This window comes from Myotis nattereri (assembly GCF_964212035.1).
Source record: "Myotis nattereri genome assembly, chromosome: 10".
Classification (NCBI taxonomy): domain Eukaryota; kingdom Metazoa; phylum Chordata; class Mammalia; order Chiroptera; family Vespertilionidae; genus Myotis; species Myotis nattereri.
The window spans coordinates 24,829,357-24,856,182 of NC_138085.1; the positions used below are offsets into that span (position 1 = coordinate 24,829,357).

The 26,826-nt window shown below is 42.7% G+C and overlaps 1 protein-coding gene across 3 annotated transcripts; it reads left to right on the forward strand.

Moving 5' to 3' along the window:
* The first annotated feature begins 234 nt into the window (after window positions 1–234).
* On the forward strand, window positions 235–26,363 carry MRPS5 (mitochondrial ribosomal protein S5). Of its 3 annotated transcripts, none has more exons than XM_081101239.1 (12): window positions 235–491; window positions 1,531–1,611; window positions 2,125–2,262; window positions 5,511–5,636; window positions 8,650–8,883; window positions 11,128–11,162; window positions 12,798–12,888; window positions 15,512–15,558; window positions 16,281–16,338; window positions 16,637–16,699; window positions 18,996–19,132; window positions 25,978–26,363. In XM_081101239.1, the coding sequence occupies exons 1-12, from the start codon at window positions 434–436 to the stop codon at window positions 26,200–26,202; spliced, it is 1,293 nt and encodes a 430-aa protein (XP_080957365.1). In that variant the 5' UTR covers window positions 235–433; the 3' UTR covers window positions 26,203–26,363. The 3 variants fall into 3 exon arrangements, with proteins under 3 accessions (XP_080957365.1, XP_080957364.1, XP_080957366.1); XM_081101238.1 differs by lacking the exon at window positions 235–491 and adding an exon at window positions 507–766; XM_081101240.1 differs by lacking the exon at window positions 235–491 and adding an exon at window positions 797–951.
* The last annotated feature ends 463 nt before the right edge of the window (window positions 26,364–26,826 follow it).

Here is a 26,826-nt window from a genome sequence, read left to right on the forward strand (position 1 = left end):
CATGGGCTCCACTTAGAACCATTCCCTGCCGCCTGTGTGTCGCCCACCCAGATGCTAAGTCCCCAGGCCCAGCGCGTGCGGGCGGGAGAAGGAGGTCAAAGGCCCGCGCCCGTCGCCTCGGAAACCGCGTGGCCCCCTCACCTCTCGCGAGAGAACGCTGAGCGAGCCCTAGCCCCGCCCCCCATCCGCGGCGACCAGCCCCAACCCCGCCCTTGGGTCCTCACGTGAGGACCCTGCGAGGCTGTCCGCAGCCGCGCCGGACTCGTTTCTTTCGGTGCCAGTCCGGAAAGTTTCCCACCCCGGGCTGCGCTGCGGCGCTGCCATCTGGCCTCGGGGATTGAGGCCTGGGGAGCAGAGGCCGGCTCTGCGACCCGCTGCAGTCTGGCGGGTGGTGGGGAGGCCTGCCTGGACGAGGCGCTGCGGGGGCTCCAGCATGGCGGCGGCGGTGCGCGCAGCGGGCTGCCTCCCTGCGCTATGCCGCGTGCCCGCGGGTGAGAGCAGGGCCACGGAGTGGGGGCCGGGGGCGGAGCGGGGACTACGAGCGGGGAGGCGGCCGGGAGCTCGTCCGGGCGAAAAGGAGCGTGGAGCCGCGCGCGGACCCTGGGCCCCTCGCGCCAGCTCCCCACCCAGATGCGCTGTGTGACCTTGCGCGCGCCCTCGCCCTCTCGGTTCCAGGGTCGGTCTGTAGCGCGAGGGTCCAAGGCCCCTTCCAGTTCTCCAGATCGTTCCTGTCCTGTGCTGGGCAGAGCGGGGCCGGGAATCGCAGGCAAGTGTCGCCGTAGTGGCGGCGCGACCCACGGTTCTCTTGGTGATGTCGACGCGGGGTTCGAGGTGGAGGGCGGCCAGCAGAGCTTAAGGGAGAGAGGTGTCCTACAGCTTGAGTCGCGTGGGTGTCCGACTGTTAGATCCCGGGCTGGCAGTACCTTTATTTGAAAGAGGGCTGTTTCGAAGGTCAGTGTACCTGTTGGCTGTTAGCTGCCGTCATCTAGTTCTAGCAGCACCTGAGGGTTATTTCTCTCCATCCTTGACAACGTTTGTTGTCAGCCCTTTTCATTATAGTCATCTTCGTGAGAGTGAATTGGTATCTGTGATTTTGATTTGCATTTTTTATGGCTAATGAGCAGATTTTCTCATTGCTTATTGGCCATTTGTATATGGTGTTTTTGGAGACAGTCTTTTAAAATCTTTTCCCATTTTTAAATTGGGCTGTCTTTTTTGAAATATATTTTCATTGATTTCAAAGAGGAAGGGAGAGGGAGATAGAAACATCAGTGATGAGAATCAGTGATCAGCTGCCTCCTGCACGCCCCCTGCTGGGGATCCCGAGCCGCAACCCCAGCACGTGCCCTTGACCGCAATCCAACCCGGACCCCTCAGTCCGCAGGCCAGCGCTCCAGCCAGGGCTTGTCTTGGTTCTTTTATTCTATAGATATTGATATTACTGTGAATATGGGCTTGACTGTTTTTAAAGTGCTTTTTCATGGAAAAATGTATCTTAATTTTTTTATTTTATTTTTTTTAACTTTACAGGTCTCTTATGGTCCAGGCAGCTTTACCCACACACCATTCAAACAGCTTCGACTTTGGCATTGAAGACTGTTCCCAGTAATGGTGAGATTTGTTTATTTAACTATCTTCTCTTAGATGTAATGCTAGAGTACTTTGTGTGGTTTTTAGAAATGTAAATGAACAAAGCATGTTCTTTGTAATGGAATGCATAGGGTTTAAAGCGGTGGTTCTCAACCTTCCTAATGCCACAACCCTTTAATAATACAGTTCCTCATGTTGTGGTGACCCCCAACCATAAAATTATTTTCGTTGCTACTTCATAACTGTAATTTTGCTACTGTTGTGAATCGTAATGTAAATATCTGATATGCAGGGCTCGATCCCCAGTAGGGGGTATGTGCAGGAGGTGGCCGATCAGTGATTCCTTCTCATCATTGATGTTTCTATCTCTATCTCTCTTTCCCTCTCCCTTACTCTCTGAAATCAATAATAAAAAAAAAAGTTCAGGATTTTTGTGACTTAATTTTATTAGGAACAATTAATTATTTGGTGCTGGCAATGTTTCTTCACAGCCATGGAGCATCTAATTCAAAGTTTTTTCCCATCTACCTACAGGCCCTTTATCATCTCCAGGAACCAGAGACAATTGTCATTTCAGCGGCTTGACCTGTGCGCTACAGACACAATGCTGCATTTCTTCTCCCAGCAACTTGATGGGCCAACAGTATAGATCCTATAGTTTCTTCACGAAATGTATGTAGAGTGGCCGCAAACTTCCCTTTTCATGAAACAGGAAAATGAAAGATGCTTTTATATCTTAATTGTTCTTTATTTTCTACTTTCTTAAATGAATTTTCACTTTAGTGATTAGTATGTGATATACTATTAAAATAAAAATGTTCCTTCATGTGCCTTGTAATATTATCTGACATGCTACCAGTCATATTTGTATTATACTTTGGGAACCGCTAGTTTACTTTAATGCCCTTCTTTGGGGCCCCTGAGGCTGCTTTAGATTCACACCAAGAAATATACTCAGAGTCTGCTTACAGTTGTGCTTTAGTTGAGATAGGACATCTAATCAGGAAAAGTTTGTTTATTTTAAGTAGATATTTTGTTAACACGACTCCTACTTGTGATAGAATTTGAAAGAGTTCAATCTGAACTGATATAAATGGAGATTGAAATTACAACTCAACATTAGGCACATTTTTTAAAAACTAGAATTATAAAGCCAGTTTATTTTAAACTATTGGTAAATACAGAATCAAAAAAGAAAAGCACCTATAACCCTACTGCCTGAAATCCTGGTTTTGCCATCTTTTCATGCAGCGATATATTATACATTTCCACATTAGTTCACAGACTCTTCTCGTGCAGTGTTATGACAGCTGAACATTGCACTGTGGCTGTAGTTCACTGTAATGAGGAGGTCTCCTATACCTAGGTCATTGGCAGCAATGCAGGAAAGAGGGCTTGGTGGTAGGGACATAACAAGTAGCATAGGCTTTGCTGTATCTGCAGATTCGGTGCAGAGAGAAAAAAGAGGTGGATGGAGGTGGAGTCTCTTGGTGCCCCATCCCCAAGAGTTTCTAAGAGTTGACTTTGTACTTAGGGACTATATCAGACTCAAAGGCCTTGGGAATTTTTTTAAATAGTTTTTGCCTTGCCCTAAAAGGTCTTTTCTCCAACTCCTCTTATTCTAGAGGTGCCTTTTGCCCTCGTAGGCCCTGTCCCTGCACTGCTGTCCCACCAGCCTCAGACTCTGCATTAGCCTGTGTTCTCAGTTAGGGGACTCTGTACCCTTATGAGTTTATTGGCTCCCAAGTCATATTGAGATTAGCTTCAAGGGGGTGTTCTCAGTTGAAATTAGCATGGGGCTAATTTTTGCTGTTTCTTTGACAGAAAGGGTTGAAATAATAGTAAATCTATTCTAAATAGCAATTTAGGTTAATTAGAATCTTAAACCAGTTAAAATAATAAAATCTCTGTCAAAACTTGTAGCTGTTAAAAAATTTTTGTGAATAATACTAAATATGAGATAAGGCTCATAATGTAATAAATACAAAAATACAAATGTTATAATTCCAACTTTGTCTAAAACAAAAATATGTATACACTTAATTATGCATGTATGAATTAAAAAAATAGAATATACATTCTGATCTAACAGTGGTGATGGGATTCTGAATATTTTTTATATTCTTCATACTGTCTATATTTTCCAGATTTAAAAAAATAACCATTTCTGTTATAATCTTTAAAAAAGTTTAAAACCATTTTAAAAAGCATAATGCTATTCAAAAGTTGACATGTGACTTGTCTTTTTCAAATGTAGTTAGAAATTTTATTTTCCTCTTATGAAAAAAAGATGAACTAAATGCTTTAGTCTTTTTTTCCTTGTCTCAATATCAACTTTAGTCTTTTATTTCCTTGTCTCAATATTAAGTTTTTTTTCAAATAGAACCCCTTTTAGTCTTAATGAGTGATTTTCTTATTCTGCTTCTAAGTGATTAAAAACTTTGTAATTGATTTACCTCTGAATATGCCTCCTTTGGAAATGCTCTCATTGTGAACTTCCAGGTTTGGATGGCATTTGTAGGTACCATAATTTTTAAGCAGTCAGGAAAGACAATCAGCTGTTTAGAGTTTAGTCTGAGGGGTTGGTTATTTTATTTTGAACCTGTGCTTCTTTCAAGTGAATCAGTATCATCCTAAAGTTTGAGCTCAACCTAAACCCTTTGCTGTGATCAGGGGTGAACACAGCATTATATGATGTGGAGTCTCACTTACTCTTTTGACCTTCAGTTAATGGAGATCAGCTGTACTAATAATGTGTTTTTCAAAAAAACCCCAAAAAAACAGTATACTATGCAGGTAAAAGCATTTAACAGCATTATAAATCCAAAACATTTTTCTCTTTCATGTTATCTACCCTAAGGGTCAAGTTAAGGCTTTTCAGGAAGCAAGCAGGTAGAACTTCTAAACCCTAAGGGAGGATAAAAATGCTTGTGCTGTAGATATTTTTAGTACGTCAGGCAGGCAGCTATATGTAGTTTAGATTTTTGACTAGTACAACATTTGTGTGGCTATGATTCTTTATTAAATAAATTGATAACGGAACAGAACCTGTGGTTAGAAAACCAATTGGTGATACTGTGAAAGGTTGGAAGTCCTTGGGAAGAGAGAATTTAAATCTAATGATTTAGAGTCTACACCAATAAAATTCAGAATTATTTTAGTATTCACAATTAAATTCTACACAAGTAAAATTCAGAAGTAAAGAATCTGCACATTACACAAGCATAAAGGGGAAAATACTGATTGAAATGTATGGTAGAAAAAGATTTTGGGATCCTTGAAATTCACCAGTGGAAACCAGCAGTGTCAGGTCTATACGTAAAGTAAAAGAGAAGCGTGGTTTAGGAAGACACACACTCACATGCACATTTCAACTCTCAGACCCCTACTCACTCGTTCTTTCCTGTGTATTGATTAGGTTTTAATCAGAGTTGAAGGTGAATTGGGGCATTTTATTTTGAAAGAGATGTTTAGGTCATTCACAGAAAAATAAAGCAAAACGTCCAACTTATTAAGACTTATGGGTTCAGATTGACATGTAGGTTCTTGTTTAGGTTAAAAAGTCTGTATTTAAGAAGGAAAGTTATTGATTATCTCAGTGGTTTTAATGGAGGCAAGAGGACAGGGAAGAGATCTGTAAATAGTTGATAAAATGTCTGGAAAACAAACTTGTTGGAGAGAGGGATTTAAATGTTGGCTGTCTTTTGTAGAGGAAGGCCATATTTGAAAGTAGTAGAATTGGTTCCTTTTGGATTTTCCAAATGTAATTATGAGATATGTGCAAAGGATGGTTTAATTTTACTTTCATTTCTGCAATGGTGCAAGTGAAGCTGACGTCTTCTGTTCTTTTCTATTCAATGGGAGACCATAGATCATTGCTTAAAAATAAAATAAATAAATAAAATCCTCTCTCATTACAGTGACAGCAGATGAGCTGTGGAAAGGTGCTTTAGCAGAGACTGGTGCTGGAGCAAGAAAAGGAAGAGGCAAGAGAACTAAGAGAAAGAGAAGGAAGGATTTGAACAGGGGTCAGATCATCGGTGAAGGTAAGCTTAAAAATATAGCTAATGTGCTTTTTAAGGTCTCCCCCCAAATTTTATAGATATTTTTACAATCTAGAAGCAGTAAAACATTTCTCTTGAAGGACATGAGGATCTGCTGCTCACCCCAGGAATCTGGGGGAGGAAAATTTCGTAGAAAGGGATTCATTCCTTCCTTCACAAGCCTTCGATATCAGTGTAGCATATGCTTTGACAGTTCCTGTCCTCAGCTTATGATTCCCGATAAAAGATGGAATAAATGGCAAGTTGGCAAACTCTCTCTGCAAAGGGCTAGATCAGGGGTGGGCAAACTTTTTAACTCGAGGGCCACAATGGGTTCTTAAACTGGACCGGAGGGCCGGAACAAAAGCATGGATGGAGTGTTTGTGTGAACTAATATAAATTCAAAGTAAACATCATTACATAAAAGGGTATGGTCTTTTTTTTTTTTTTTTAGTTTTATTCATTTCAAACGGGCCGGATCCGGCCCGCGGGCCGTAGTTTGCCCACAGCTGGGCTAGATAGTAAATAGTTTCAGCTTTGTGAGCTGCATGGTCTCTGTTACAACCAGGGGCACAAAATAGTCATTGATAATACATAATCAAATTAGCATAGCTTGTTCCAGTAATACTTTATTTATAGAAACAAGTGGTGGGCTGGATTTGGCCTGTGGCCCTTAGGTTTACCAACCCTGGGAACACATGATTGTTTATTCTTGTGTTTTTTTGAAGAATAAAAATAGTATGGTGTACTTGAATTGGCATTTCTTTGTGGTTGCTGATAAATTATTGTTGACTGGAGGTCCGGTGCACGAAAATTCGTGCACTTGGTGTGTGAGTGGGGGGTCCTTCAGCCTGGCCTGCGCCCTCTCACAGTCTGGGACCCCTGAGGGGATGTCTGACTGACGGCTTAGGCCCACTCCCCAGGAAATCAGGCCTAAGCTGGCAGTCAAACATCCCTCTGGCAGTCCAGGAGCCCTCAGGGGATATCCAACTAACGGTTTAGGCCCACTCTCCCGCAGGGAGTGGGCCTAAGCCATTAGTCGGACATCCTTAGTGCTGCCACAGAGATGGGAGAGGCTCCTGCCATGCCCCTGCACTGGCCAGCCATGAGCTGGCTTCTGGCTAAGCAACACTCCCCCTGTGGAAGCACACTGACCACCATGGGGCAGCTCTTGCATTGAGCATCTGCCTCCTGGTGGTCAGTGTGCTTCATAGCGACCGGTTTTTCCTGTTCGTTCCACCCTTAGGGTCAATTTGCATATTACCCTTTCATTATATAGGATAGTAATAGCCTTTCAGGTATGAAATAAACACATTCACTCTTCTAGTTACTGCATATCTACTTGGATATCTTTCTCTGCCTTACCTTGTATTTTACTTATTTATTTTTTAACTTAAAAATATTTTTTGATTTCAGAGAGGAAGGGAGAGGGAAGAGAAAGAGTTACAAGCATCAAGGATGAGAGAGAATCATTGATCAGCTGCCTCCTGCACATCCCCTATTGGGATCGAGCCCGAAACCTGACAATGTGCCCTTGATCAGAATCGAACCCAGGCCCTGACCAGCTTGGCTCAGTGGATAGAGCGTCAGCCTGCGGACTGAAGGGTCCCAGGTTCGATTCCGGTCAAGGGCATGTACCTTGGTTGCGGGCACATCCCCCGTAGGAGGTGTGCAGGAAGCAGCTGATCGATGTTTCTCTCTATCCCTCTCCCTTCGTCTCTGTAAAAAATCAATAAAATATATTAAAAAAAAAAAATCGAACCCAGGACCCTTCAGTCTGCAGGCTGATGCTCTATCCACTTAGCCAACTGGCTAGGGCTGTATTTTATTTTTTTGTCAACACTTAAAAAATTATAGCCATCATATATATATATTTCTCAGTAAAAACTGCAGACTGTAGGAGAAACCTAAGTCCTGGTGCCCTTTTGATACCCCCTTCTCAGTTGCCTTGAAGAATAAAAATAAAATGGTGTACTTGGAAATATCTGATCTCATTTGGTGTGTTTCCTTCTGGCATTTTGTAATGCTTATCTATAATAACAAAAGTGTAATATGCTAATTAGACCGGATGTCCTTCCGGACGAAGCTGGGGCTGCGAGGGAAGCCGGGGTCCGAAGCCAGGGCTGCGAGGGAAGCCGGGGTCCGGGTGCCTGCTGGTGGCTGGAGGGAAGCCTGAGGCTCAAGTGCAGGAGAGAAGCCGGTGCCGGCAGCCGGGGGAAGGAAGGTCTACTCTTGCACAAATTTCTTGCATCAGGCCTCTAATATATACATAAAAACCCTAAAGAAATATATATTCTTTTCTTTTAAAAAATAATTAAACTGTATCATGTGCTACATACCGTCTTAAAATTTACTTTTTTATTTTTTACTCAGATCTTGGGAAATTGTTCCACCTCAGAACCCACAGAACTATCTCATTATTTCAGTTTGGGGCGGAAAATTTCATATGTTGGCTGTGCCATGGTTCACTCAACCCTCCAGTAGTGCTGGACATGTAACACATTGTTTCCATTTTTTGCCTTTACAAATAGCTCTCAGTGCACCTCCTTGTCCCAGCACACATATGCCTCCTACCTGTGTGGGAGTATTTCTCTAGGCTAATCCCATGAGTTGGAATTATTATCAGCTGAAAGTCTTAATGGCTGTGCCAAGTGGCCTGCCAAGTGGTTATGTTAGTTTAAACTCCTACCAGCAGTGTCATCTGCACACCATTGTCTGGCATTTTAACACTCAAATGAATGCTTTAAAGAAATTCTTAGCCTTAACCGGTTTGGCTCAGTGGATAGAGCGTCGGCCTGCGGACTCAAGGGTCCCAGGTTTGATTCCGGTCAAGGGCATGTACCTTGGTTGCGGGCACATCCCCAGTAGGGAGTTTGCAGGAGGCAGCTGATCGATGTTTCTCTCTCATTGATGTTTCTAACTCTCTATCCCTCTCCCTTCCTCTCTGTAAAAAATCAATAAAATATATTTAAAAAAAAAAAGAAATTCTTATTCATGTATGTTTTTAAACTTTCAGGGCGCAGTGGCTTCCTATGGCCTGGTCTGAATGTCCCTCTTATGAGGGATGGAGCTATGCAGACCATTGCCCAGAGAAGCAAGGAAGAGCAGGAGAAGGTGGAAGCTGACATGTTCCAGCAAAGAGAAGAATGGGACCGGAAGAAGAAGATGAAGGTTAAGCGGGAGCGAGGCTGGAGTGGAAACACGTGGGGAGGTGTCAGTCTTGGCCCCCCCGACCCTGGTCCCAATGGAGGTAGCAGAGTCCTGATTTTGGTTACCTTTGTGGCAGAGAGATTGCTTGTAGTTCTGGAGTTCCTTAATATGAATTTATTTATTTACCTGTTTAGATTGCTTTTTTGCAAAAAAAAAAAAAAGATTTGAACATCATTGAAATAACTTGACATTATTATCCAGCTGTATTTTATAGAACATTAGAGGCCCATAACAAAAAGCATTCCACACACAGGATGCAGAGCACTGGGTTCTGACACTGCTATTGTGTGGCTTCTCAGAGCCTTCCATGTGGTGGTGTGCGTTATGGATCTGCACAACAGTTTCCCAACACAACTGGTCGGGTGCCTGTGGAGCAGCATGGTGTGGGAATTTCCATAACAGGATAAACCAGATCGTTGTCATTAAGCCTCATAAACAGAAAAATGAAAGAAAAATTCAAAATACTTATTAGGCCAAATTAGAAACCAAAGTCCTCCGCACCCCCCAACACCCATGTATGTAGAGAAAAATCTTGAAAATCCATTCTTGAGGAGGAGATGAAGAATAGACAAGAGTGTGGCTGCTTTCTTAAGTTTGGCTTAAAGAGCAGAGGCTGGCAAGTGTGCTTAGAGCTGAACAGAAGGCTTCAGTTGGGAGGAGGAGAAAAAAGATCAGCAAGTCCCTAATGGGGACCCAGATTCAGAGTAGAGATAAGTGCACTAACTCGTAACAGATTCTGGTGAGCCTGTAGTATTGATAGTGGGGCAGGGTGTGTGAGAGATGTCTGTCTGGTGGCTTCAGCTGGCCTGGGAGGAGGAGGGGGCCATCTGCTGAAGGGAGGATGGGGCAACGATGAGCATGGCTACCAGAATATTTTTTCTTTTTTTAAAATAAATATTTTTATTGATTTCAGAGAGGAAGGGAGAAGGAGAGATAGAAACATCAATGATGAGAGAGAATCATTGACCGACTGCCTCCTGCACGGTCCCTACTGGGGATCAAGCCTGCAATCCGGGCATGTGCCCTTGACCGGAATTGAACCTGGAACCCTTCAATCCAGAGGCCAGTGCTCTATCCACTGAGCCAAACCGGCTAGGGCTGGCCACCAGAATATTTTGATGAAAACTAGGGTATCTGGGACTTTCTTTCAGATTATCCAGAGTGGGAATTGAACAGTGTAGAGAAAAGAGGACTGACCATGAGTTGATAATTGTTGAAGCTGGCTAATGAGTACATAAGCTGTCACTTGGCTATTCTGTTTTTGTATTTGATTAAAATTTTCTGTAGTAAAAAGTTAAAGGCACATAGAGTGTTTGAAGTGGCTATGAGGTGAGTGGAGAGGAACCTAACTAAAAGGACATAAGAGGCTGACAGGTCGCAGGGAGCGCTTTTTTTTTAAAAATAAATCTTTATTGTTCAGGTTATTATAGTTGTTCCCTTTTTTTCCCCCATAGCTCCCCTCGACCCAGTTCCCACCCTCTGCCCTTACACCCCCCACTGCCCTCATCCATAGGTGTACACTTTTTGTTGCCGGGTCATACACATGGAAAATGTAGCTATTTCCATCCGCCACGTGTCCCTGTGTTTGGCCACACAGGGACCGTCTCAGCCTCACAGTGGCCGTTGCAGCCTCACAGGGACTGTCTCAGCCTCACAGGGGCCGTCGTAGCCTCACAGGGACCGTCTCAGCCTCGCAGGGGCCGTCGCAGCCTCACAGGGACCGTCTCAGCCACACAAGGGAGCTCTTGATTGAATTAGAGACCATGAATGTTTAGGGGTCCAAGTGTGTACTGTGCTTTGACTTCTGTGGCACCCAGCAGGCCAGGTGTGGCCAGACAGCTTCATTGATTCAGGCATAGACAATATGGAGGAGAGAAAAAGGTGAGGGAGTCGAGGATATCCACACGCTCTGGTGGAAATGATGGGCTGTGGTGTGTTGGCTGTGTGGGAGAGGCTTTGAAGACCGGAAGGGATAAGAGGGAAAGAAAACAGTGGTCAAGAGTCTGGAGGTGCTGGGGAGCACCAAGAACCATCGCCTGGGTAGACATTGAGTAAGAGCTGGAGGGGTTGGAGAGTGCAGTCAGGGAGGTGGTGGCCAAGTGTATGAATTTAAAGGTGGAGTGGTCTGGTGTTGGTGGAGACCCAGGGCATGGCCTGAGAAATGGCACCAAAAGATGCACTTTCTTTCTCACAAAATGTCGATAATCATGCCTGTATTGAAAATGTTCTTGTACACTAATTGTATTGACACGTATCTGTATGACTGTTTCTTTTCTTTCTACAGAAACATATGATGATTTTGATACCAGGATACTTGAGGTAGGCACGCTGAACCCAGTACCCAGTTAGGTCTTTGGAGAAGTTGGGAAAGTTTGGGCTGGTGGAGTAGGGATAGGGCACGAGGACTGTGAGGAAAAGCCTTGATGGGTGATGTTCTCTAAGACACAGAGCTGATTTGGGTAAGAAAATAATGAAACTTGAGTTTCAATCTTTTGATACAGGTTCTCCTGACTGTTGCCCTTTGCGGGGCACTATCAATTGGATCTCATGACAAGGCAGCTTTGGTGGTGTTGATAACAGAATTTGGGGATTACGTTGAGATTTCCTCCTTCCTAAAGCTAAGGTAGCATTAGTGACCTGTCCTCGAATTATGAACTAGCTGAATCTGGCTTCAGTTCAGGGAGCAGGGACTGCAGGAGCCATGGGTCAGGGCTGGGAAGCATGGGGATGCTGTGATGTCCAGCTCTTGATGGAAAATCACCCTGCAGGCCTTCAAAACAAGCCTGCTTGAGGTGAAGCCCAGTCACTTCCCAGGGCAGTCCCTCAGGTCATCATCTGCCCTTTGAGCTGGTGCTGCAGCCTTGTTAGTGTTACCTGCATGTGGAATGATCATTTATTGAGTTTGTGACTGAATCTTTTCTATTATTTCTTCAATACCAGTTGTCTATAGAACTTAAAGTATATTTACAAGTATTTTATGTCTTTGGGTCCCAGTATATACTTATTGGAAGTTAATTCCTTTGAAGAATACTTGTATATGTGGGTGTTTTCCTGTAAGATGATCCACAGCAGTGGACTCACCTCGCTTTTCCTTTAACCTCATTTTATGGGAAAGCAGCTGCTATGTAAGCCGTTAACAGTTTCATGGTTCCTGGACTTTTATATACATCATACACACAAAAAAATGCAAGTTTTCCTGTAGTTCATAATATGCAGGTATTTCCAAATTCTCTATTTTCAGGTGAGCCTAATCCTCAGCACAGAGATCCGATTGTATGCTATTTTTTTCTTATATACTGCATTTTATTTCTAAATGCACATTCTTTCATATTTCAACATCTCTGATATTGGGATGTATCTTATAGCCACCAGTTATAAACCATAACAGAGTTTAATCAGCACCTTTTTTCCTTTGCATACGTTTGTTAAAATGGGGTGCATTGTGTTATGTAGTTTCAAATCCCTTTAAGTTACCTCAGAACTGCTAACAAGCTCTAGCTGGTTTGGCTCAGTGGACAGAGCATCGGCCTGTGGACTGGAGGGTCCCAGGTTCGATTCTGGCCATGGACACGTGCCTGGGTTATGGGCTCGATCCCCAGTAGGAGGTGCGCAGAAGGCAGCTGATCAGTGATTCTCTCTCATCATTGATGTTTCTATCTCTCTCCCTTCCTCCTCTCTGAAATCAATAAAAATATATTAAAAAGAACTTCTAACAGCCCTGAGAAATAGGAGGAGAGAATCTTATTTCCACTTTATTCCTGAAGAAACAATCTAGGGAGAGGCTTCCTGTGAAGGAAGTTTGCTGTTTGTGCTCATGAACTTGAGGATGACGTGTCTGTTCATGGGTGTGTGTGTGTGTGTGTGTGTGTGTGCTGCACATGTAAGGGGGCTGCTCCAGTTCCCACTTCAGAGTTTTCTTAAGGTAAAATGTTTCTGAAACATTTTGTCTTTTAGGTAAGAAATGTTTTCAATATGACAGCAAAAGAGGGAAGAAAGAAATCGGTCCGTGTGCTGGTCGCCGTGGGGAATGGTAGAGGAGCTGCAGGTGAATGAGGTGCAGTGACGTTGGGGGTGCTGGTGGTGGCGGGATAGGTGTGGCCTTTATTCAGCTGAGTCCATGGGTTCATGCTGCTGACCAGACTTTTTCTACTGATGAATGAAATCTTTCGGGGTTTGGGTTCACACATCTTATGGTCACCCCATGAAATCCCTTAGAGGGAAAAGAAAGAATAGATCTTCCCACATCTGCCTTTTCCTGTGAGGACCAATGGGTATTTTTTTAAAATATGTTTTCATTGATTCGGATTTTTAGAGAGAGAGGAAGGGATAGGGGAAGAGAGAGAGAGTTTGAGAGAGAAAGAAAGACAGATTAGTTGCCTCCTGTATGCCTCCTTTGGGGGCTTGAGCCCACAACCCAGGCATGTGCCCTGACCAGGAATCAAACCAATGACCTTTGGTGCATGGGATGACGCTCAACCAACTGAGCCACATGGGCCAGGGCACCAATGGGTATTTTAGAAACACTATTGTGTTATGTATAATAGTGAAAAATGAGGGGAAAGACACCATTACATTACATGCTCAATAGTAGGGACATAGTTACAAAAAGAATACAGCCATATATTGTAATATTCTTAGGTCACTAAAGAATTATGGAAACTTATAAAAATAATGCTAAGTAAAAAAAGCACAACTTCATATAAGACCAAATATAATTTCAACTTCTGTGGGGTTTGAAACCTATATGATCCTATTAACCAATGTCACCCAGTAAATTTTTTATTTAAATTTTTTATAAAGTAATAGAGGCCCAGTGCACAAAAATTCGTGTACTTGGGTGGGGGCGGTGGTCCCTCAGCCTGCCCTGTACCCTCTCGCAGTCTGGGACCCCTTGGGGGATGTCCAACTGATGCTTCCAGGGAATGGACCTAAGCCATTAGTCGACATCCTTAGTGCTGCCACAGAAACGGGTGAGGCTCCTGCCACTGCTGCTGCCCAGGCCAGCCATGAGCTGGCTTCTAGCTGAGCGGCACTCCCCCTGTGGAAGTGCACTGACCACCACGGGGCAGCTCCTGTGTTGAGCGTCTGGTGGTTACCACACGTCATAGCGACTGGTCATTCCACCCTTAGGGTCAATTTGCATATTACCCTTTTATTATATAGGATGTTTGCCAAAGGAAACCAGTCTTAACAGTTATTTTTATATCTTTCCCAGAGATTCTTTATTCATATACCTTTTTTTAAATTTACACAAAGGGATCATAATATGTTGATAATTATATATCTAACTTTTCTCAGCATTATCCAGAGATCTTCCTGTATTAGCATAAAAAGATTCCCCATTCTTTGTACTGATTCCATAGTGTTCCATTGTGTGGGTAAATGTAATTTTTGTTACCTTTTCCCTTTGTTGAATATTCATGTTGAGCCCAATTTTGTAGTATTTTTTTAAACATCCTTAGTGTTTCTTGTACATGTAATTTGTTGTACTTTGGTACGAATATCAATAGGGGAAATTGCTTTCACTGAAATTGCTGCCTCAAAATTGTATGCATTTTGAATGTTGATAAGTATTGCCAGAACCCTCCCAAAAGGTTACATGGATTTATGTTCATCTATACCCTCACACCCTTGCCAGCCCTGAATATAATCAAATGTTACTGATCATCAGTATCATAGTGAAACCTATTTCTTTGTTTTCATTTCCATTTCTTTCACTATGAGAGCTTGGACATCATTTTGCATGTTTATTGGCCATTATTTCTTCTTTGAGGTCTGTCAGTTCATTTGCTTTGCCCATTTTTCTGTTGTGTGGTTGTTCTTCTCATTGAGGATATAGTTCTTTGTGAGTTAAGGACGTTGGCCCTTTGTCTATCACATATTTTGACTTAGTTTTTTATTTTTTCCACATGTAAATTTTAAACAACAGAAGTTTTAAACCTTTATGTAGTAAATTTATCAGTCTTTTATTACTTCTGATTTTGTGTCTGGATTTCTGGTTTTGTTCTTAGAAAACCTTCATTTGAAGGTTATAAATACATTCATATTTTCCTCTAGGACTTGTATGGTTTAAGTTTATTTAAATTAGGAATTGGAATCCATTTGTCCCAGGTTTTCAGATGTCTTGTGTCCCTTATTGAGCAGTATTATGTTACTTTAAATAATTAATGGTGACAGCAGACAGTGGAGGCATTTATGGTAACTTGTGATAAACCTCACTTCATGGGGTTAAGTACTCACAAACTCAAGAATCATTGATTTTTATCTCCTAGTTCTTTGAAATCTGAATTGCATTTGAAAGTTCCAGTGAAATCATGGTTTTACTCTATAGCAATGTATGTTTTCCCAACCTTTCTGGTTATTTTAATGTATTTTCAAAAATATTCAAAGCCATGTTTAGTTTTATTGAGTTTATTTAGTTTTATGTAGAGATTAATAAAAGCTAATATTATGCATTTTATATCCCCGAAGTGTACTGTTTCCCAAAGTCCCAGAACAGAGAAGCAAATCTCTAGCCTCCTGCTTTGTCATTCATTTAGCATAGCAGGTTTGCTGTGGACAGAGGAGAAATGAAGTGCTATGAAATATTGTAGGAGCCAAAACATGGATTGTGGTCAAAGATGTGCCAAACATATGCCTTTTTTCATATTTGGCTTTTTCTTTTAAAGGTTTTGCCATTGGAAAAGCCACTGATCGGGCGGACGCTTTCAGAAAAGTAAGTACTTTTTTCCTTCGTTAACAGTAAGAGATCAGTAGGCTATGTGCTAGACATGAAGGAAACTACACACAAAAATAAACTAAAATAACCCTCTCCTGAGACTTCTTGTCCAAGTTCCCACATCTCACAAAGAGCAGTTTCGGAAATACCCATCCTCTTTCACATCATTTTCATCAGACTTGTGATTGTTACCAAAATTGCAAGACAGCTGGGAAAGTGTCTCACACTGACAGAATGTCCAAGGACACTAAGGAATTATTGTTAATTTTTTGAGGTTGTGATAGTGATATTGTGGTTAAGTTTCTTTTTTTAATTAATTTTTTAGCTTTTAGAAATATATACTGAAATTGTTGTGTAAGTTTGAAATTTTCCATAGTAAAATATTTTATGAGAGGTTTTTTGTTAATCCTTAGCAGAGGATATTTTTTCTATTGATTTTTAGACGGAGTGGAAGGGAGGAATGGGCGGAGGGCGAGAGGAGAGAGAAGCATCTATGTGAAAAAGATACATCGATTGGTTGCCTCCTGCATGTGCCCTGACCAGGGCCTGGACCAGCCTACAACCCAGTCCTTGACCGGGAAACAAACCCCAGACCCTTTGGTGCGAGGGCTGATGCTCCAAACACTATGCAACACCAACCAGGGCAAAAGATATTTTGAAATCTCTGAGAAAAAGTACATTCCAACAGTAGATTAAGAAAAATATTTTTCATCTTTTAGGCAAAGAACAGAGCAGTTCACTATTTGCATTATATAGAACGATATGAAGACCATACAAGTGAGTATTAATCTTTTCTTTTAAAATTTGCAAGGCTGTGTTGGCTCATTGTGTGGCAATATATCTCTGTGGTAACTTTGTTTTTCTCTGCTTGTTGCTACGTTCTTACAATCAACATGTAGAATGTAGAAGCAAACTTTCTCTCCTGAGAAGGTGGTGATGGGTAAATCAGACTTTGTCACTTATCCTTGGCCACTGTGTGCTGGCTGCTGATGGTTGTTTTAGTTGCTGTGTAATATTTGCAAGGGCATTAAAGCTCATACCTAACCTTGTTCATCTTTATGTTTTCATCCTCCAGTATACCATGATATCTCTTTAAGGTTTAAAAGGACACATATCAAGATGAAGAAACAACCCAGAGGTAACTTAAAAACTCTTATAATTTTTTGAAGATAAAGCAGTGCAGTTATAGTAGTTCTATCATGTCCTTCACTTTGCTCACTTTTACTTGAGCTCATTTTGAAAATACCAAACAGAAAGCCTAAGTTAGATTTTAAGAAACCTGAATAATTTTTATACCTAATTGATTTTTGAAACACTGCCTCCCACCCTGGCCAGTGTGGCTCAGTTGGTTGGAGCATCACCTCATACACCGGGGGTGACAGGTTCCATTACTGGTCAGGGTGAGTGCAGGAGGCAGCTGATCAATGTTTCTCTCTTACATTGATATCTTTCTCCCTCTCTTCCCCTCTTTCTCTCTTTCCCTCCCTCCCTCCTTTCTCTCAAATAAATTTTAATTTAATTATAGAGGTTAGCATTTTTTATTTTCTCTGTCTTCTGTATTTTTCAGGTTTCTATATAGTTTAACCTATTACCTGTGTATTGGGGTTAAATATTCTGCTAAAGCAGTATGATACATTATAGATAGCTTTTCCTAAAGCATGTGCATCACTATTTCTGTGGGAGGATATTAATAACCAAAAGAGTGCCAAGTAGGAAAACTGTATTAAGGAAAGTAAAAAAGATGCTTGTGTATCTTTGTGAATGTACATGTGCATCTCCCGAGGAGATCGAGAATGCCCTGTTCCTAAGCTTTAAACATAGGCACTTCTGCCTTGGCTGCAGGACAGTATCTGCTTCCTCACACAGCACTACAAAGCATTTCCTGTACCACACACACATGAATTTAGCTTGTATTAAACAAATGTTTTTTTACATTTGAAGTTTTCACAATCAAAGTGCATACAGTTAGCCCTCACTTAACATTGTTGATAGGTTCTGCAAAATAGTGGCTACCATTCATTGGTGGAGCATCTTGTGTGGTCCAGGTGCTATGCAGCATACACACCTTCCCTCGAGTGCTCCCCATCATGACCAGGTCATCCAGTGAGCCTCTGAGGCCCCTCTAAACATCTGTCTTGCACTTTCTTGCATGTGTACCTCTCCAGGTGTGTGTGCATCTATACACCTTCACACATGGGCATATATTCTATGTGTATATAACTCCACATAGAAGAATAAACCATTGCATTGTTAGCCTGTCTTTAGCCACATTCTAAAGCCCTCAGTTCTCAAATGATCTGGCATAGCTAGTCCACAATTAATTTTCTCTTTCAAATAGCAAGGACAGTTCTAGGTAAGAATATATTTTTTACACACATATATTGAGTCATGAAGAAAAATGCTGTGCCTTAAAGTGAGTGGGAGGTTTCTGAGTTTCACGTCTGGCTAATCAGAATGCTAGCATCTAAACTTGGAGCTCTTTTCTGTCACTCACTCCCACCTGCATTTGCTAGGTACTGGTCTAGGCTCTGAGAACACAGCAGTGAACCATATCCGGCTCTCATGGAGCCCACATTCTACCTGAGGGCAACATCGGATTGACAGGTTCTGCTGAGGGCCTGAAGCAGCAGTCAGGATGCCAGTTTAGGGAGATCCTGGCCTTGGGAAGGAAGGGTGATACCTTCAATCTTGTGGTTAAAGATTGACCCCTGAGGACGAGGTATTTAAGTGAGACATTTAAGGTGAGAAGTAGCCGTGTGGAGAACAGGCAGGGAAATGCCAAGTGCAAAATCCCCCAGGTGACAATGCCAGCACCAGGAGGGTGGAGTCTACATGAGGTCAGCGAGATGTCAGGTCATAGAGGGCTTTGGGGATGGGGTGGAGTATTTTATTTTAATTCAGAGAATAATGGGAAGTAAGGGCTTTTTTAAAGGAGAAGAGATATGTTTGGTTTGTTTTTAAAGCTCTTCCTGGAGCAGGTATTATAAGTAGACATTAATAGGGCACGTGGCTGGAGGTCATGTCTGCGAGGAGGTGAGAAGGACAGGCCAGGAGAACATCAGAGGAGAGTGTTACAAAGCCAGAGAGTCTTTCCAGGAGAAGAAAGTGGACATTTCTGCTCAGTGCAGCCAAGCAGTCGAGGGGTGACAACAGATGTATCCCTCGATGGTTAGTTCTTAGCAGGATGTGAGGAACTGCCAGGCAGCTCAGTTCATCTTCATAACAACCCCGTTTTTCTGCCCATGTGCTCAAGATATTTATTTCTTTAGTTCAAATAACATTTAAATAAGGATCATCAGGGAAGTTAAGTAACTTGTCAAGGGTCACCCAGCTGGGAAGTGATTAGCTGGACTGTGAACCAGAGTCTTCTAATCCCAGAGCCTGGAGCTGTGTGAAAGCAGCAGGGCACTGACTCTGATTCTCCCCTTTCGTAGGCTACGGTCTTCGCTGCCACCGGGCCATCATCACCATCTGCCGTCTCATTGGCATCAAGGACATGTATGCCAAGGTCTCGGGGTCCGTGAACATGATCAACCTCACCCGGGGCCTCTTCCATGGGCTCTCTTGCCAGGTAACCGTGCCTTGGGTCTGAAATGGAAGTTCTGGTTTGCATTTCAGTTGTGTGCGTTGAGACTACCATGTCCTGGGGCCACCTGAAACATGGGTTTTATGCTGACTAATCAGGTAGTTCATTCAACTGAAGAGTTAGTTCACGAAGACGAACCTTTAAAAAATACTTCATGGGTGTTTTGAACTTTCAAAAGTAAGTATTTTTAAAAGTTAGTAATTAGACTCTGTTTTATTATGAAAAGAATACATGCTTGTTCTAAATCTCCAACAATATAGAATTAAAATAAAAAGAGAAAGTCCATTTCCTAATTTAGACCTTTCTGTTGGAACCGGTGTGAGCCTCTCAGCCCCTGCTCCACTCATGAGAGCTGTCTTTAGGGGAAGCAGTGTCCATGGTCCCGGCACAGGTTGTTCAGGCAGCTGCCTGACCTCTGAGGAGCCATGAGCCCGAATAGGCCAGGCTGTCACCACACAGTTGGGAGCCCTGGGCCAGTGCTGACTATCCCTCGAAAGGAGGGGTAGATCTTAGCAGAGCTGCATGAGAGAAAAGACAGCTGGGTTCAAGAGACTCCTTTCTGTGGCCTCCGTTTGTTGAGAATTTTGACAGACTTCCTTACAGAGAGTTTGATGGCTGTTTTTGAACAAAGTGATCTGTGGAATCATTGTAGCTCTCTCTGTTCAAAATAGGAAAATTAATGAAAAGAAAGAGCTTTGTTTAAAAGGAATATACCTAGGAATAAACTTAACCAAGGAGGTAAAGGACTTATACTCAGAAAATTACAGAATGCTGAAAAAAGAGATAGAGGAAGACATAAATAAATAGAAGAAGATACCGTGTTCATGGATTGGTAGAATCAACATCATTAAAATGTCCATACTACTCAAAGCAATCTATAGATTCAATGCAATCCCCGTTAAAATACTAACGGCCTATTTCAGAGACCTAGAACAAACTCCAAAAATTTATCTGGAATAAAAAAAGACCCTGAATAGCTGCAGCAATCTTGAGAAAGAAGAGCAAAGGTAGATGAATCACAATACCAGATATCAAGCTGTATTACAAAGCTACTGTTCTCAAAACCACCTGGTACTGGCACAAGAACAGACATATAGACCAATGGAACAGAACAGAGAACTCAGAAATTGACCCAAGCCATTGTGCTCAAATAATATTTGAAAAAGGAGGCATGAGCATACAATGGAGTCAAGACAGTCTCTTCAATAAACTAGGGGCGCCGCCCTATCTTAACCCTGAACCTCTCCATGCAGAGCTCCAGTGTGCCTGGCCCAGCCCCCAAACCCTCTGGCCTTCTCTGGCCACTTCAAGGCCCGCCCTCACTCCCTTGAGTCGCATAGGGCTGGTCCTGTCTTCTCTGGGCACCTCCTTGCTTCCTCCCCATCTCCGGGGCAACGTGGCGGCTCTGCCCCATCATGGCACCGGAGGAGAGCATGGAAGCCTCCTGAGTGCTGCGCTGTGCTCCTTCCCCTGGCAGGTGGGCTGCGGGCACTCAGAGTGCGAGCAGTGGGTGGCAAAGGACTGGTGAGGGAGGCACTATGCCCTCTCACCCCTGCCCTCCCAGGCATGGGATGGTCCCGCCTCCTCTGGCCTCCTCCCCGCTTCCGCCCCGTCTCCGGAGCAACACCCCAGCTTATATGCTAATGACCTGATCGTTACTGTACGGCGTATTGACCATTAGCATATTAGCTATTAGTATAGATGGTGTTGGGAAAATTGCACAGATACATGCAAAAAAAATGAAACTAGACCACCAACTTACACCATACACAACAATAGACTCAAAATGGATAAAGGACTTAAAAGTAAGACAGGAAACCATAAAAATCTTAGAAGAATCTGTAGGCAGCAAAATAGCAGACATGTCGTAGCAATATCTTTACCAGTACAGTTCCTAGGGCAATGGAAACTAATGAGAAAAAAAACAAATGGGACTACATCAAAATAAAAAGCTTCTGCACAGCAAAAGAAACCATCAATAAGACAACAAGAAAGCCCACTCTGTGGGAGGACATATTTGCCAATGTTATCTCTGGTAAGGGTCTAATCTCAAAAAGTTACAGGGAAATCGTACAGCTTAACAAAAGGAAGATACACAATCCAATCAAAAAATGGGCAAAGGACCTAAATAGACACTTTTCAAAACAGGACATACAGAAGGCCAAGAGACATGAAAACATGCTCAAAGTCATTAATCATCTGAGGGATGCAAATCCAAACAACAATGAGGTGCCATCTCCCACTTGTCAGAATGGCTGTCATCACCAAATCCACAAACGACAAGTGCTGGCGAGGATGTGGAGAAAAAGGAACACTTGTGCACTGCTGGTGGGCGTGCAGACTGGTGTAGCCACTGTGGAAAACAGTATGGAGTTTCCTCAAAAAATTAAAAATAGAATTTCCATTTGACTCAGTAATCCCACTTCTAGGAATATAGCCCAAGAAATCAGAAACACCAATCAGAAAGGATATATGCACCCCTATGTTCATAGCAGCACAATTTACAATAGCTAAGATTTGGAAACAGCCTAAGTGCCCATCAGCAGATGAGTGGATTAAAAAACTGGGTACATCTACACAATGGAATACTATGCTGCTATTAAAAAAAAGGGAATTCTTACCATTTGCAACAGCATGGATGGAACTGGAGAGCATTATGCTAAGTGAAATAAGCCAGTCAGAGAAAGGTAAGTGTCACGTGATCTCACTCATTTGTGGAATATAATGAACAACATAAACTGATGAACAAAAATAGAACCAGAGACATAGATGCATCAAACAGACTGTCCAACCTTGAGGGGGTAAGAGATCAACCAAAGGACTTGTATGCATGCATATGAGCATAACCAATGGACACAGTAGGGGGGTGATGGCATGTGCTAGGGGTTGGGAGTGGCCGGGAAGAGGTCAATGGGGGGAAAAAGGAGACTCATGTAATACTTTAAACAATTAAGAATTTAAATAAAAAAAAGAAAACATCTTTTTTGAACAGCTGTGTGTGTGTGTATGTGTGTACTGTCCAAAACATCCTTCGAAAGTACTTCTGAATTTAAACTTATTGTTAGAGGTTTAATTATTTGATGTGACTAAGATTGTTTATTTTTTAAATATATTTTATTTATTTCAGAGAGGAAGGGAGAGGAAGAGTGAGATAGAAACATCAATAATGAGAGGGAATCATTGATTGGCTGCCTCCTGCACACCTCCCACTGGGAATTGAGCCCACAACCCAGGCATGTGCCCTCGACTAGAATCGGTCCCAGGACCCTGCAGTTTGCAGGCTGATGCTCTGTCCACTGAGCCAAACCAGCTAGGGCAAGATTGGTTTTAAATAGCTCATATTTATGATCAAGTATATTTGTTCACTTATATGATGTTTTTGTTTTACATTAGTACTTTGAATCTTCTAATGTAACTATCCCAGATACCACCAACTATTAAAAAGTTGCATTATTGAATGTGCTACTCACGAGAAAAAGTGCCACCAATTTAAGTAATGTGCTATTGATTATCAGACACTGATTTAAATTAGTTTGTTTTTATGAAACAGCTCATCTCTTTTCTAATTTCAAACATATATAGTATTAGAATACTACAAGGTAGACAGAACCTGGAAACATGAGATTGAACGTATTAGATATTTTAAGAAACCATCTGTAAACCATCCACTGATGTTATTTGCCTGTTTCCAGACTTTGATGGCTACCTTCTGTCATGAGTCCCCTGGCATTCTCATTCGTGCCAGCAGTACCACCTCCACATCATTTTATTTTATCCATAAATATGTATCTGAAAGATAAGGATTTGAAAGTACCCACAATACTACTTACTTTATTACCTAAAGAATTAATGGGAATTTAGTATTATCACACATCTCATCAGAGCTCATAGAAATGTCCATTTAGCCCTAGCCAGTTTGGCTCAGAGTGGTAGCCTGGGGACTGAAGGGTCCCAGGTTCGATTCTGGTAAAGGGCACATGCCTGGGTTGTGAGCTCAATCCCCAGTAGGGGGCATGCAGGAGGCAGCCAATCAACGATTCTCTCTCGTCGTTGATGTTCCCACCTTTCCCTCTCCTTTCCTTTCTGAAATCAATAAAAATATATTTTTAAAAAAAAATGTCGCTAAAACCGGTTTGGCTCAGTGGATAGAGCGTCGGCCTGCGGACTGAAGGGTCCCAGTTCGATTCCGTTCAAGGGCATGTACCTGGGTTGCGGGCACATCCCTGGTAGGAGATGTGAAGGAGGCAGCTGATCGATGTTTCTCTCTCATCGATGTTTCTAACTCTCTATCTCTCTCCCTTCCTCTCTGTAAAAAATCAATAAAATATATTAAAAAAAAAAGAAATGTCCATTTAAAAATAATTTTTTAAGCAATTTGTTTGAATCAGGTTGCAGATGGGTCAATACATTGTAAGCTTTTGCTGTGTCTTTTTTTTTTTTTTTTTACTGTTCATCAGATTATTTATTCACTTGATTGTTAGATTCACTTCTTGATAGATGTATATTTGTTGTTCATAATTTGTATCTTTATCTCTTTCTTCTTCTTCCTCTTAAAGGATACCTTTCAGCATTTCATATAATACTGGTTTGGTTGTGATGAACTCCTTTAGCTTTTTCTTATCTGTGAAGCTCTTTATCTGGCCTTCACTTCTGAATGATAGCTTTGCTGGATAAAGTAGTCTTGGTTGTAGGTTCTTGGTATTCATCACTTTGAATATTTCTTGCCACTCCCTTCTGGCCTGCAAAGTTTCTGTTGAGAAATCAGCTGACAGTCGTATGGGTACTCCCTTGTAGGTAACTGATTTTCTCTTGCTGCTTTTAGGATTCTCTTTGTCTTTTGCTCTTGGCATTTTAATTATGATGTGTCTTGGTGTGGTCCTCTTTGGATTCCTTTTGTTTGGGGTTCTCTGCGCTTCCTGGACTTGGAAGTCTATTTCTTTCACCAGGTAGGGGAAGTTTTCTGTCATTATTTCTTCAAATAGGTTTTCAATATCTTGCTCTCTCTCTTCTTCTGGCACCCCTATAATTCAGATGTTGGTATGCTTGAAGCTGTCCCAGAGACTCCTTACACTATCTTCCTATTTTTGGATTCTTTTTTCATTTTGTTTTTCCGGTTGGGTGTTTTTTTTTGCTTCTTCGTATTTCAAATCTTTGACTTGATTCTTGCGACCCTCTGGTCTGCTGTTGGGAGTCTGTATAATATTCTTTATTTCAGTCAGTGTATGCTTAATTTCTAGTTGGTTCTTTATCACAACACAGAGGGTCTCATAAGATTTCTTGAGGATCTCACTACATTTATCAGCGGTCTCACCAGTCTTTTCGAGGGCCTTATTAAATTTATCGGCGGCTTCTAGACAGTTTTTTAAAGACCTTAAAAGTGTGGCTTTGAACTCTATATCCAACAGTTTGCTTTCCTCCAATTCTGTTGTTTGTGTCCTGTTTCTTTGTCTCGGCATTTTTATGCTTTGCTGTGTCGATAGAGTGCCTTTCTGTGCTAAGGGTCCCAATTACCTGAGGTAGACACTCTTGGTTCACCCCTTTGTGGGCTTTGTGCACAGTCTTGTTGTAGTTAAGCCTTGATTGTTGTAGTTATCACTGGGAGGAATTGACCTCCAGGCCAATTGGCTGTGAGAATCAGCTGTGTCTGCAGTGGGAGAACTTCTGTGCTGGAGACACCCCTCTGGGGCTAGACTTGCTTCGATGGGGCTTTGGTGCTCACTGAGTCTGCCCCCTGAGTGTGTCTTTTATGGTTCCACGGAGCTGCAAACTGGATGGTCCCACTCTGACCTCTGGGCTTCCTGGCTCCTAGATCTCTAGGGATGTGCTAATCTAGCCTTTGCCTGAGGCTATCCAGCAAAAGTCTCCCTGCAGGGCTTGGGCAGGGCGGGTCCCACGGGATCAACAGGGCGGGGTTAGCAATTATGGCTGCTCTCAGTCTTGCCCTCAGAGGCTCTGCTTCTCAGTGTCCCAGTAATCACTGCAAGCCCCACGGAGAGAAAGCTGCCCTAGGGTTCTGAGTGATGCCAGACAGTCCCCATTCTCCCGTATGAGTCTGGGTCCCTAGAGACCCGCCCGGAACTGGAGCTCAGAGCCTGAGACTCCCTCCCGATTGAAAATGACAACCGCGCCCTCAGCCGCCAGCCCTCTCTGCATGCACTCCGCACCTTAGTATTTTACTTCAGCACTGCGCCTCCTCTGAGTCTCGGTATGTTTGTCTCTTTCCTCCTAGTTGTAGAACTTCCACTCAGCCAGCCTTCCTGTGGTTCTGGATGATATCCGTTCCGTCTTTTAGTTGTATTTTTGAAGTGGTTGTTCGAGGCAGCAAACTCCGGTGTTTACCTATGCCGCCATCTTGGTTTCTCTCTTGCTGTGTCTTTTAAGTCATTTTTAATGTGTGGGTTCCCTTCTTTTTTCTTGCATTTGGTTAGTAGAAAAAAACCAGGCTGTTCTTACTGTGGTTTCCCAGTCTGGTGCTGACTACATATCTGCATGTGGGTCCTCCACATTTTCTTTCCCTTTGTGTCCTGTGAATTGGGAGCTAGAGTGGGTCTTGATGATATTCAGATTGATTTTGGGCACAGCCTGGCACATGATTGGCAGGGTTTGGAAGGACAATGCCTTACCTCTGTCCGCATTGTGGGTAGGAAGGTGTGGCTGGGATTATTCCACCTATAACAGGTCACCCCACAATCATCTGAAAGGGTATTTAAGTCCTAAGTGGTACAGTGTTGTCACTGCCCACTTCTCTCTGGCTTAAGGCAGTTCCTGCTCTTTGAATTATAGATGTGCCTCACAGACCTAACTGCTCTTCTCCATTTGGTCTTGCCCAGGAAACCCACCAACAGCTGGCTGATAAAAAGAGCCTCCATGTTGTGGAGTTCCGGGAGGAGTGCGGCCCTCTGCCCATCGTGGTCGCCTCGCCCCAGGGAGCCGTGAGAAAGGATCCAGAGCCGGAAGATGATGTTCCGGACACCAAACTGGACTGGGAGGATGTGAAGATCGCCCAGGGAATGAAGCGCTCTGTGTGGTCGGGTTTAAAGAGAGCTGCCACCTGAGTTCCCCTTGGCCTCATCCATCCATTGTTCAGGTCAGCACCTGGAGGAGACTCAGCTCGTACACCTTGGAACATCATGGCTTTTTTTGTTTGTTTTTTTAAGGAGAAAGACCAACCTCAAGTTCTTTATTTACAAATAATAAATAATTATAGTTTTAACTTTTTGAGCATGTGGTATGTATTAGTCACTGTGATAGAATATAATAGAATCAGGGGCATAGAAAGGGAGTGGACTGACTATTCTTGGGGTGGGGGGAGTAGTGTGGGGGGTGCGGGAAGAGACTGGACAAAAATCGTACACCTATGGATGAGGACTGTGGGGTGGGGGCAGAGGGTGGGGTGGGAACCAGGTGGAGGGGAGTTATGGGATGGGGGGGAAAGAGGAACAACTGTAATAATCTGAACTATAAAGATTTAATTAAAAAAAAAGGAACTTTGCCTAATATCCTTGTTCAAGACTATCCTATCTAATAAAAGAGAAACATAGTAATTAGCCGTACCTCCGCTACCCTTCCCATTGGCTAATCAGGGCGATATGCAAATTAACTGCCAGCCAACATGGCGGCCGGCAGCCAGGCAGCTTGAAGCGAACATGAGGCTTGCTTGCTTCAGTGACGGAGGAAGC